This window comes from Staurois parvus, unplaced genomic scaffold (genome assembly GCF_062004578.1).
Source record: "Staurois parvus isolate SC_StPar_1 unplaced genomic scaffold, SC_StPar_1.0 ptg000636l, whole genome shotgun sequence".
Taxonomy (NCBI): Eukaryota; Metazoa; Chordata; class Amphibia; order Anura; family Ranidae; genus Staurois; species Staurois parvus.
The window spans coordinates 978,466-992,123 of NW_028318432.1; the positions used below are offsets into that span (position 1 = coordinate 978,466).

The 13,658-nt window shown below is 41.0% G+C and overlaps 1 protein-coding gene across 2 annotated transcripts in view; it reads left to right on the top strand.

The window, feature by feature from the left end:
• The window catches only part of STAM (signal transducing adaptor molecule), a 70,329-nt gene that overhangs the window by 42,493 nt on the left and 14,178 nt on the right, over positions 1-13,658 (top strand). Inside the window, exons 5-13 of one of the 2 annotated variants that reach the window (XM_089693712.1) lie at positions 680-826; positions 1,712-1,802; positions 5,140-5,326; positions 8,454-8,548; positions 9,100-9,188; positions 10,240-10,327; positions 10,849-10,903; positions 12,849-13,002; positions 13,171-13,348. In XM_089693712.1, the coding sequence (XP_089549838.1) occupies positions 680-826; positions 1,712-1,802; positions 5,140-5,326; positions 8,454-8,548; positions 9,100-9,188; positions 10,240-10,327; positions 10,849-10,903; positions 12,849-13,002; positions 13,171-13,347 (1,083 nt within the window). In that variant the 3' untranslated portion in view covers position 13,348. The remainder of the gene's footprint in view (positions 1-679; positions 827-1,711; positions 1,803-5,139; positions 5,327-8,453; positions 8,549-9,099; positions 9,189-10,239; positions 10,328-10,848; positions 10,904-12,848; positions 13,003-13,170; positions 13,349-13,658) is intronic. The other variant, XM_089693711.1, reaches the window with a different exon arrangement.

Genomic DNA, 13,658 nt, shown 5'->3' on the forward strand with positions numbered 1-13,658 from the left:
TCTTTTATATTTTACCAAAAGTTGGTTTATGTATTGTGTTTTTTGCATTAAAATTCAAAAAAGTGTATTTTTCTCAAAAAATTGCATGTGACGTTATGGGTGAGACATACAAAATGCAGATACCACCAATTTATTCACTAGGGCCTCCGCTTTAAAAAAAATAAATATAAAGTTTGAGTTTTATAAGAAATTTTCTAGCAAAAAATACTGATTGTTACATGTAAACAAAGTGCCAGAAAAGGTGTAGTCTTCAAGTGGCTAATGTATTCTCAGAATGCACAGGAAGAGTAGTGAGCCCTTACTTGTGTGTGAAATTTGAAGATGAATTGCTCCACCCTGGCTTCAGCTACAGAGGTCATTGAGGGCCTGTTTTAAAACCTTTACTAGTTTTAAGTAAGCATGAAGCTCAGGGCTACTTTAAAGAGCATAAATGATCCAAAGCTTTATTCACCAACGTTTTGGTGAGTCACATTCCACCTTTTATCAAGTCTACTTGTTAAGAATATTGTAAATATATGACGTTACATAGCCTGACCTCTCCTCCTCTGCTTTTGTTTTTTGGTGGTGTGCTTTAAAGTTCCTTTTTTCAGATGAGGCCAGTTCTTCTAAATAACAAACTGCAGCAGCTCCCTTCTTTTGAATATAGTTGGCAATTTCTGCTGTTTGCTTTCTTCTACAGGGGCACCCTAAAGTCTGTGAAAAGTTAAAAGCACTAATGGTAGAATGGGCTGACGAATTCAAGAATGATCCACAGCTTAGTCTAATTTCCGCTATGATCAAAAACCTCAAAGAACAAGGGGTCACTTTTCCAGCTATTGGATCCCAGGTATGGAATTGGAGTCGAGGTGCACACTTTGTCATCTGCAGTGAAAGGAGAATTTGACTTAAAATAGCCATCATGTTTTGGCTGTTCATCACTCACCAATAAATAAGTCCGATGGTTTATGCACTTGATCCCTAGTGAATTAAACACTGTAGATGCCTTCTGGCCTCCTGAGCCAATTATAAAAGTACCCTGGTATTCCCAAAACCATGGTTCTGTATTATGCAAATATTTAAGCTAAGTATACACACAGTTTTTTTTTTTTTTTTTTTTTTTGTTCAAATAGCAGGTTGAATGAAAAAAAACAAAACTGATGGATCCCTGCATCAATACAAACTATGTTGATGCAGGGATTTCTCCTGCTGTTCTGTTGCAATCCGACAGGGAATACACTGATCAGCGCTAGCAACCATTGGCTGCAAGTGCTGCTCAAATGTTGGTTCTCCAGCATGCCCTTTGTTGACAGAAGCCAGTTGTTAGACTGTTGAACAGACAGCTGTACACACAGACTGAAAGTCTACCAGTTCCTGCTGAACCATCCAATTTTTGGCCCTTGTGTACTGGGCTTTAGGTTAGAGTCACTTTGACCAATCATGTTCTTAGCAACCTGAAAGTATAAAGCGAACTAAGGCTGGTCTAACTTAATTAGCTTCTCCGCCTGGAAGATGACTATATGCTTGCAAACTTTAGAGTGGTTTGTATCATGCTGCTATTGGTCTAGTGCAGCTGATGGAATGATGCTAAATGCACTGAGCTTGCCTGCTCCATTTACATATATTTTGGTTGGAACTCTACAGCTTCACTTCTAGACAGTGGGTATGAACACAGGTTGGGTTTCTTCTTTTTTTCTGTTTGTGAAAAAAAATGGGCTTCTTTTTTATTTTTAAGGCAGCAGAACAGGCCAAAGCCAGCCCTGCTCTAGTGACGAAGGACCCAGGAACAGTGGCTACAAAGAAAGAGGAAGAGGACCTCGCCAAAGGTATATATTACTAGTGGTCAACTTGAAAACTTGGGGCCTCAAGTGCGGCATTTGACTCTTCCAGAGGGCCACACTGTAGTGAGGCTTTGTGAGTATTCAGGTGCGTTATGTCAAAATGAATGGGTTATAATGCACCTCAACACCCAAAATTTCAATCCTGCTGCAATTTTTTAAGTTTATTGAGTTTTCTATGGAAGGACGTTACAGTTATAATCACAATAACATTCAAAGAAAAAGCAGAACACAACATGCTGGCAGAAGATGGGAAAGACACATCATAAGGAATATCTCCAGGATACATACAAAACTTATCACCTACAAGGTCGGTGCCCATATAATTAAGGGTAAAGGTGGCATCCTGGGTACACAGTGTAGCTAGAAACCTAGTGTTGTACATACACCCCCCCCCATCCCCCCAATTAACTGACTAGTTGCCGTATGGGCAACAGGTTTAGTAGCTGGAGGTGTGCAGCATTAAGGTAGACAGTAAAAGGAGGGGGAGGGAAAGGTGAATGTGAAGACGTAGTTCAAATTGTCAGATCCCGAGCCCTTAACCATGCCGATCAGATCTTATGGGATTTTTTAGGGCAGTTACGAACTGTGTATGTAAGTTTGTATAATGGAAGCACATTATTAATCAGGGTGCATCATTGGGCTATCGTAGAAGTGTAGTGGATTGTGATAGACCACGTTTTATTAGATGATCAGTAAAATGACAATTTTATAGTCTTGCTATTTTCTGCTTCTTGCTCTTTAAATTCCTTACTCTCTTAAGTAAACAATCAGATATAAGTTGACAGAACAATGATGATAATTAAGATGGCGCCTTCATCCGGAGTCTCACTCTAGGTGACTCATTAGGAGAAAAGTATCTTTTAATGTAAACAACCCCCATAAAAGGGAATGAGTCTTTTTGGGGACAATGATTGGAAGATATCAACACAGATGGAAGAACACGCAAAAACCCAGTGGACTTTTCACCCAATCAATGTATATGCTTTGCCTGCATCATAAGCCCTATAAATGATACTGTTAGTTCCTGAATAAAACAGAATTTTAGGAAGTTGGCAAACTGCAACAGTGTCAGTGTCTTGCTTCCACGTGCACGTAATTCTATATTAATTTGGCTCACTGGTAGATCACGGTAAATGGTCTGTAGGTGACCTAGTCCAAAACATTTTGGCGCCCAACGTGGGGCCCGGGTTCTGAACACCGGACCAGCCGACCAAGAGTGGTCGAGGGGGACCGTGGAGCATTCCTGACTCTTTCCACATAAGCAGAATAAGTTTTCTTGCATAATAGACGGAATAAAACAGAAATGGTTTAGTGTGGTGGAGAGTGCGTCATCCTTAATAATAGCATCAGTTGATCTATAGATATCGTTAAGCCACTTATTGCACCTACTTCGGATGCTGCTGCCCCAAGAAAAGCTGCAGTTTAGGGCAGGACCACACCTTATGTATAAATGTACCCACCGAGGCCCTGCACTTGGAGCAGGTAGAATCTGCTGTAGCGTAAATAGAAGTTAGTCCCTGGGGGGTGTAATACACTCGGTGCTGGAATTTTAGTTCGATCCATCTCTCTCTTGCTGATACCACAAGAGGGATATATTGTTGAATGCTCTTCCCAGTCCCCGTTTGTGAGAGTAGGTAAATCCCCATACTAGATATGGTATATCCGGGAAACACTAGAAGTATCAATTTGGGAGATATAGCAGTTTGTCTAGGTGTTCGTTGGACAACCGTGATTCCACCTGATGTGATATCAATTGTACAGGAAAGGTAAATTGGACTTGGGCAGTATGTCTGAGCTGTAAGTAGAGAAAAAACCTTTTATTGGGAAACTGGTAAGTGGTTTTAGGATCATTAGTATTTCACTCCATTATGTGCCCAGATAATTTGATCCGGGATAGAGTGGAAATGTGGCAGTCTGGGATTACCCCATAGTGAAGTGTATGGAGTCCATGTCCCGGAAACCCTCATATAAACCTCCAATTGCACCTGCTGCAATGTTCACAGCATATTGTAATGCTTACTGAAAAAGTTGGGTGTCAATGGCAATAACCCCCAGCATTGTTGTTAGCGGCAGTAATAATAACCCCCAGCACTGATGCCAATAATTGCAATAATAACACTCAGCATTGGTGTAAGTGGCAGTAGTAAGCCCCAGCGTTGGTTTCTGTGGACGCAGTAATAACCCTTAGCCTTGGTGTCAGTGAGTACATTAATAACACTAAACATTTTTGTCAGTGGCAGTAATAACCCACGCACAATTTTAACCCCAAACATTGGTGTCAGTGGCAGTAGCCACTCTCCCCTTTTCTTTTCCTGGTGTACAGCTTTAGTAATTAAAGGAAGATTTTCCCAAAGCTTTGCCCACCCAGCTGCAAAACTCATTGGCTGCTGCGTTGTCAGTGTGTCAGCTACAATGGTGGGAAGGGAGCTCAGATACACTGTGGACAAAGCATCTATATGAACACTCCAGTCTCGGTGCACTTCCTCGTGCGGTGCTTGCCACAAATTCATGTACCTTTTTCCAACAGGCACATGAATCTTTCGCCTGCTTTGACATTTGTTGTGCTAAGACATGTTGACGTTCTAAATGGTGTCTCAGACAGTTCTGAATGTGGATTTTGTTTGTGTTGTCATTGCAGAAGTCTTTCCATCCCTTTCTGTTCTGACCAAAAGTGAGAGGGAAACTCCCAACAGGGACATAGATGGCAATAAAAACTTGACAGTCTAGCCAATCCCTAGGCCATTGGCTGTTACTGATGTGTCATCTAATGAGGAGGGAAAGAGCTGGGGGAGCCAAGGCTCTGATGCACGTTGCTTGATCAAGAAGGGGCCCAGGTCAGTTTAAGGGAGAATGCATGAAGGTAAAAACCCTTGAACCTTTACAACCACTTTAACAAGAGAAAGTGATAGGGCTGAGCTTTGGATGAGCATTGTTGCCCTGGAAAACATGGCCGGTCTGAAAGGTGCATAACAGGAAAAGTAAAATATAAGCAGCATTAAATCTTACAAGGTAGATGTGAAGCAACATATTGAAAGTTACTTTATGGATATACATACACTGTTTTATCCAAGGTGCTATCATAGCAATTATTAAAAGTTATTCAAAATGCAAGCTTCCTTTGTGTTTGCCATAGTAGGCCTTCTGTTAGAACAATACAGAAGAGAAGATGGCAGGTTACTCATTACTTTCAACTTTTTTTTTTTTCTGTGTATGAGACCTAAGTGTTGTCACTGGACAGACAAAACTTGGCACCGTGTTCATAGCTTGCATAGTGCTGAAATTACCTCTTCACAGTATCGTGTTTTTTGTTTTTTTTTTCAAGCCATTGAATTGTCACTTAAAGAACAGAAGCAGCAAAGCACAGTGTCTAGTCTCTACCCAAGTACAAGCTTCCTGACAAATCACAAACCAGAGGGAAGAAAAGTGCGAGCCATCTATGATTTCGAAGCTGCAGAGGACAACGAACTGACATTTAAGGCAGGAGAAATTGTTACTGTGTTGGATGACAGGTAAATGCTCTATGAGAAATAACCGTAGCTGGGCTACTGTTCTTTTCCAGAATGTGGCATTATATTTACATTTAGGGCATTATGAAATTGCTGTAAAATTTAAATTAGGGTGGTGCTGGCTTTGAGGGGATAAAGCCGGTATCAGGCAACATTTTCTAACTTATTCATTCACTACGACCTCCCCAGTGATCCTTTTACCAGTGGTGTTTGCAGGTGACCCATAGAGCTTAGGAGAGGTGTAGCCCGATTTGGGTAAAAACTTTTATAAAAGCACCAAGCCTCCAATCACTCATCAAAATCTGGACTTCCCTGATTTTACATGTAGTGAGTGTAACTCAGCACTGAGAATAGGGCAGGAACTGTAGAAGAGTTTACACACAAGTGATTGTGTCCTTCTGATATCCATGAGATAGTGTGAATTGTGACTTCCCTCTGTGTGACGGCCTTCCTCTGATTCATAGACTAGATTATATCAGATGGATGGTCTGCTCCAGGAAGAGCCTACTGTTGGCTGGCTGCTGTGCAGCACTGTGGAATGTTGTACTGACATTCTTTTCTCTCGCTCTCTCTTCTCTTGTGGAATGAATTTTCGTATGCTGATTTTACTTTTGTAGACTCAAAACACTAGACTTGTACTGAGACCCTTCTCTGAACCCATGAATGAAACCTTTTGTACCTGATCAGTGTGTGTGTTTTCCACAGCTCCAAATCATACGTATACCACTATCCTGTTAAAAATTATAAAAAAAAAATAAAGCTTTCATATTATGGAGACTCCTGCATAATTACCAAACTAAAGGGCTTTACATATATATAAAATGTATTTCTCTATTGAGATTTCCCAACATTTGTAGAACGATGCTCCATAATTGATGTGTAGGAGAGGAGGCCTCTGACCCAACACTGAATAGGGCAGGTACAGCCATTTAATAGTGAATGGCCCCCTAATCTCTCCTAGTTGTCTTGAACATGCCTAGAAGTGACAAAAATGCAGAATGTACATTGAAGCTTACTGGTAGAGCCATTTTAGTTTAGAACTAGAGGCATCACCTCCAGTAATCTTGGGGTCCTCGACACTGAAGGTCTCAAACAGTATGCTCCCAAAAATGTAGGTTTCCATTTCATTTTGTTCCTAGCTGCTGTATCACAGTCTCCATCAATATTTGACATCAGATTATCTAAAACTAGTGACAGTTCTAAAGCTGCTCATACACTCTACAAACAGAATCTGCAATCAGGTGTGTGTGTGGACCTGCATTAGTAAATTGAGCTGCATTTTTATTGGTCCTAGTGGACATAATGCTGCCATCAGTATGGTGAGGAGTGCCTTGATTGCTTACTTTTTTTTACCAATCATTAAAGTGGTTGTAAAGCTTCGACATAAATTTAACAAAGCATATCTTTCTAGTGTGTGTTTGTCTCAGTTTAGAGCACTACGTGTCCTTTCTGCTGCCTATTTGTTCCTCTACTATCAGCATATGTAGTTATAGTTAGTCTGGCTGAAAAAAGACAAATGTCCATCCAGTTCAACCAAAAAAAAACAAAAACATTATAATCCTACACCCACAGTTGATCCAGAGGAAGGCAAAAAAACCAGCAAAGCATGATCCAATTTGCTCCTGCAGGGGAATAAATTCCTTCCTGATCCCCCTAAAGGCAATCAAATATTCCCTGGATCAACTTTACCTATAAATGTTAGTATCCAGTTATATACTGTGTATCCAAGAAAGAATCCAGGCTTTTTTTTTTTTTTTTAAAGCAATCCACTGAGCTGGCCAGAACCAGCTCTTGAGGGAGTCTGTTCCACATTTTCACAGCTCTTACTGTGAAGAAACCTTTCTGTGTTTGGAGATTAAATTTCTTTTCCTCCAGATGTAAAGAGTGCCCCCTTGTCCTCTGTGATGACCTGGGTGAATAGCTCTACACCGAGTTCACTGTATGAACCACTGATATATTTATACATGGAGATCATATCCCCCCTTATGTATTATACATGGAGATCATATCCCCCCTTATGTATTATACATGGAGATCATATCCCCCCTTATGTATTATACATGGAGATCATATCCTTATACATGGTGATCATATCCCCCCTTAATCTCCTCTTCTCAAGAAAGAATAAATTCAGTTCCTCTATTCTTTCCTCATAGCTGAGCTCCTCCATGCCTCTTATCAGTTTGGTTGCCCTTCTCTGTACTTTCTCCAGTTCCCCAATGTTCTTTTTGTGAATTGGTCCCAAAACTGAACTGCATATTCCAGATGAGGTCTTACTAATGATTTGTACCGGGGTAATATGATATCTCTCTCTCTGGAGTCTATACCTCTTTTAATACAAGAAAGGATTTTGCTCGCTTTAGAAACCACAGCTTGACATTGCATGACATTATTAAGCTTGTGATCTACCAGAACTCCCAGATCCTTCTCCACCATTGATTCCCCCAGTTGTACCCCCCCTAGTATGTATGATGCATGCATATTCTTAGCCCCCAAGTGCAGAACCTTACATTTATCAACATTAAACCTCATTTGCCACATAGTTGCCCAATTAAACAGTGCATTGAGGTCGGCTTGTAAATTGGAGACATCCTGTAAGGACGTTATTCCACTGCACAGCTTGGTGTCATCTGCAAAGACTGAAATTATACTTTTAATCCCTGACCCTATGTTGTTTATAAATATATTAAAAAGTAAGGGTCCCAACACTGAACCCTGAGGTACACCACTGACAACCCCAGACTCTGAATATGATCTTGTGCATGAATTACTTCTGACAAGTTTTCCTGATGCCAAGAGAAAATTGGTGACAGGAGGGACCTCCAGCAGATTGACAGCCTCAGCTCTGTTCCTGTGAGTTGTGTGAACCGGGGAGGTTATGGATTTAATAAAACTTGCAATCTTGCAACTAAATCTTTCATGAACGGACTTTGCACGTGAGGTGCTCAACTCCGCACAAACAGAAAAATCTTAAGGCTGTGGAACCAGCACCAGGTACCTCGAGGAGTTGAGCAGCTTAGGACCCTCAGAGTGTGTGTACCAATAGAGTGAGAAATAGATGTTAGCCTGTTGGTGGTAGCTGCCAAATTAGTAGTATTATTTTTTTTCATATGGCTCAATTTCATTTCAGTGACCCCAATTGGTGGAAGGGGGAGACTAATGAAGGTATTGGATTATTTCCCTCCAACTTCGTCACAGCAGACCTCACAGCAGAGCCGGAGATGAGTAAGTAATGTCTGCATTATTGCAAATCTCATTATGTGGTGGCAGTAAAATATCTCTTCTTGTCATTGGTGGATTGTATTCTGCACTCCGTTACCTCCCTGACTTCTCCTCCGTTAAATAAAGTTCTTGTTTTTAAAGGTCTTTGTTATTCTAAAAGGTTTTTGTCTCTTTGTTGGTCTTTGTCCTTTTTCCTGCTTATGTAATTTGTTGTTAGCAGTAGTAGTGTTAGTATTATTATAATTTTTTCAGGATACCAGATCAATCTCTCTCTCTCTCTCTCTCTCTCTCTCTCTCTCTCTCTCTCCCCCTCTCCCTCCCCCTCTCCCTCGCTCCCCCCCTCTCCCCCGCCCCCCTCTCCCTCGCCCCCCCTCTCCCCCGCCCCCCCCTCTCTCCCTCCCTCTCACTCTCTCTCCCTCTTCCCCCCCCCCCCTCTCTCTCTCTCTCTCTCTCTCTCTCTCTCTCTCTCTCTCTCTCTCTCTCTCTCTCTCTCTCTCTCTCTCTCTCTCTGTTGTTGTTTTTTTTTTTTTAATCTAATTATTGAATTATTCTAGTGAAGACAGAGAAGAAAACGGTTCAGTTCAGTGATGAAGTACAAGTGGAGACTATAGAACCAGAGCCTGAGCCTGTCTATATAGATGAGGTATGTGTCTCCTTTTCTGTTACTTGGTGTTTCTTCTGTCAAAAGAAATATGGAGGCTGCCATATGTCTTTTTTTTTTATATATCTTTAAAATCGAACTCTAGAAAAATTCAAAGATATCTAACCTTATAGAGGTACAGAACTTTGAATGCTGTGTCCAATAAAGGCAAGAGGCCAGTCACCAGTGTTTGTGGTTTCCCTGCAGCTGATCTCTTCCCCATTAGGGATGCACTATGTCTTGTTCTGTCCCTGTGTGGACGCGGCCATCTTGGTAGAGGCAGAGTTTTGCTTCTTCATGTCAGCCTCCAGCAAGGAAGGCAGTGAGCAGCACAGTAATGACATCACCAAATTTACTCCAGATATCCTGAAACTGTCAGTGCGTTTAATACAACACTGCAGCAATATAGATAGTAGGCTGTAGGAGACAGCAGTGCCAGGAAGTGTACAAGGAAGTTCACTGTTTTTTTTTCAGAAGGAATTCCAGGTTCTGCATTGTAAGCCAATTAGTCTGTTGTATTGCAGCGTGCTTGCATGTTTCAGACATTACTTGTTTGTTGCAGGTCAGTGACTAAGAAAGCACCAAAGCCAAGTAGTTAGCAATTCCAGGAAGGTCCGCAATGATTTTTTTTTTCAGCTTGCATTTTCATTAAGGGACCCTGTTACTTGAAGAAACACAAAAGAAAAAAAAACTTGCCTTTCCCCATGGGCGGTGTGTTGAGTCTTCACTGTCTTACAGAACCTCCAGCGCTGCTGCTATCAGACACTTCCAGAAATATTGAATAGTTTGTTTTCCTCTGGCCTCTGTGGTTCCATCTACCTATTTCTATGTCACTACCTTGTTCTGCAGTGACGTAGAGATATTCTATTTTGACTTATGAAAGATCTCAAAAAGTGAGTTGGGTACATTTGCACTTTTTGTTTATCCAAGCTGTCTGTCTAAAATGTTTTGAATAGACTTCTCCTTTCAGCACTTCTGTAATTTATAGCTGTTTCTGCATGGTCCCTTCCTGTGTGCTAAATTCATGAATGAGTTTATCTTAATACTCTCATAGGATAAAATGGATCAATTACTGCATATGCTACAGAACACAGATCCAACTGATGGTTTGCCAGACCCGGCAGATCTTGTACATCTTGAAGGTGAGTTTGGGCTAAAAAAAAAAGCAAAAAAACAAACCCTTCCACCAGTTGTGCAGTTGTGTTTCCTCTCTCCTTAAGTTTTGTACACACGACCATGAAAATTGTCTAAAATTGTCCAGTTCAGCAGGAACCAGCCATCTCTCAGCCTGCGCGTACCGCTTTCTGTTCTACAATAGCTGGTCTCACGTGTGGCTTCTCTTAATGGGTATGCTGGAAAATCCGCATCTGATCAGCGATGACCAATGGCTGCTAGCACTGATCAATGTGTCCTTTTGGCGGGGATGGGGAGAGGGAGAGCACAAAGGCACAGTGCGGAAGATTGCTGCACCAACATTGCCTGTGTTAGTATGGCAATCTCTCCATCACTTTTATTTCTCTCCCTTCAGTCCGCTGGGTTGAAAGATGAAACAAATCCTAGGGTGTACCAGGCTTTAGACATCTCAGTGGTTATATGTTTGCCTTTTTAGCAAGATCTTATTTTATTCTTTGCCTTTAATGTTTTCTGTGTGTTTATCCACCAGCTGCTTGTCACCAGATGGGACCATTGATTGATGAAAAACTTGAAGACATTGACAGGTTGGTGTTTACTCATGACCACCATCAGGTACCTTTCCATAACACTGCTCATGCTCTCTCCTTTGCAAGGGGGGCTCTATCCCTGACCTATTCCCACATTGCTCAACTTTCATTAGGCTGCACCAATGCTCATGCACGCATCAAGCACAGATTCATGAGTAACCAGCTACTTTGCCTAAACGTTTAAAAAAAAAAAAAGTGGGGGCGGGGGCAAATATCCTGTCACCTTGTGAACTATTTGGTTGTAGGCCCAAAACACATTGCCTACATGTTGCTATCATGATAGTTTTGCTACAGGGTGCAAATCATGCCTAGCAGATACCGATTGACGCGATCACATGCACTGTTTCCTTGGCGATGGTATAGCGTAGTATGCGACTTATTAATACCACTCAAATGTCACAACTCAGAAAAAAAGATGATTCAAAATTAGGACCTTTAAAGTGTTACTAAACCCTGCATTCATTATATCTGGTCTCCCACAGTACGCACAACATGGAACTTAAATTATTTTAGTAAATCTAAACTGCTAAATACCTTTTCTCATTAGCAGTTAGAGCAGTCTTGTGACTTCAGCTGAGCACTGGTTAAAGCTTGTAGGAGTTTCCTTTCTGCTCTAGGAGGATACAAAACCCCTGACCTCTGTCTGGACAGTGCTGATTGCTGCTGTGCTGATCACATGCCCTCTCCCAAGGAAAAAAAAAAAAAACCTCTCTAGCAATATACACTAAACTGAGCATGTGCAGAAGGGCTGCGGGTTCAGTCTGTCTTATCAGGATATAAGATGTGGACGTTTGAACAAGAGGAGGGGCAGTTAAGACAGGGTCAAACTGCCTTTTTACACAATGCACAGGATTAACCCCTTAGGTCCCACAGTGAGTATAACCAGCATGCTTTACTTCATATACAGTCTGATTTTACTGTTGTGGGTTTAGGAACACTTTAATCAGACAGAATTCTAATCCATTGCTGCTTTCAACTGATAAAATATTTAAAGCATATCTATACCCAAAAACAAAAATCTTTTATAGCTTACTAGTCCTTAGATATGTTGGCTGCATTAATTGTGAGCTTTAATTTTTACAAGGGCATCCTGCGATTAACACACCATTGTCCATGGGTGGCTACCCATACTACTACACTGCTATGGAGTGAGCCACGATTGTCACCTTGGCTGGACTTCCAACATTGTCCTTTGTTCCTTTCCTTTACATTAGGACTGATAGGATTGGCAGTTTCCAGAAGACAAGCTCATGTTTGTTGTGCTCTGTTAAACATGGAAGTGACAAGGACACTATTGGGGATATTTACTAAAACTGGAGAGTGCAAAATCTTGTGCATCCAATGAGTTTCCAGATTTTATTGCTAAAGCTTAATTGAACAAGCTGAAGATAGATGTTGATTGGCTACCATGCACAACTTCACCAGATTCTGAGTGCACCAGTTTTAGAAAATCTCCCCCATATTTTTGGCAAGATCAACAGATATTTTTTGTACTTTGTGGAAATGTTTTTTACCTAAAAGTAGTAAACAATTGCAGCCATCGGATCTGATGACTGATGTGAATGTACAATATATTATATGTAAAGCGCTGCGTAAATTAATGGCGCTATATAAGTACCTGTAATAAATAAATACAATAAATGTCTGGTAAGCTGAAGTATGTTGCATTTGTTGTGGGATTTAGATATCCTAATACTGCTCCTAGCAATACAGTGTCTGGTTCCCAGTCTTTTACTACCAACGCCATTACCCCACCTTTTGGACAGTGTGCGTGTCAGATTTCCCTCACTCCCTGCTTGGTCTGACACCTATCAGCCAACAGGAGAAATCCAAATCAAAAAGCTGCTATCCTAAGCTAAAAGCTTTTGGTCACACAAAATTTGTGAATTAAATATAGATATTTTTACTGAAACCAATCTGATAATTGTATCCTGTTTTCCAGGAAGCACTCTGAGCTATCAGAACTGAACGTGAAAGTCATGGAAGCACTTTCTTTATACACAAAATTAATGAATGAAGACCCCATGTATTCAATGTATGCAAAAATGCAGAACCAGCAGTACTACATGCCGCCAGCAGGGGCTGCTCCACAGCAGGTACGCCATTCCTGTGTGTCCAGCATTGTCCTATAGGAGGGGACGTCATACTTGCTCTTTTTTGTGTTGATAGTTTATCATTCAGGAAGGTAATGCTCAGCATCTTTGCAGGCATTTTTTTTTTTGTTGGTTGACTTCCTGCTTCTCATTTTATTGTCTCCACTGTAGGCATATCAAGGACAACATCCGAATGCCACCTATCTTGTCACTGGAAATACACAGATGGGCCACGTTCAGACCTACTCTATTCCTACAGAACAACTTCCGTCTCTAAGCCAAACGGCGGCTCCACATCCTGCAGCCTCTGAGCTGGCCAGCCAGTCTCCGCAAGCTTCCTATAAGTAATGTGAATAGTTTTCTGTACTTTAAGTGCGATGCTAGCAATAATTGTGGGTTTATTCATTTTAAGTATTTATGTAGCTCTGACTTTTTGACAGAGCTTTGAAGACCAATTAATTCTTTATTTGACCAAGCAAAAGGTGCATAATCAGAAGAAATTTTTTTTTTTATTTTCCTGCAGTTACCAGGTGCGTGGAAACGATCCCCTGAAGCCTCTGCCTTAGTAATTACAGCATAATAATTGTTTGGAAAAAAAGAAACATTTTTCTAATATAATCTGATTAAAAATTACGGCAGTGGCAGTAAAAGGGTTAAAG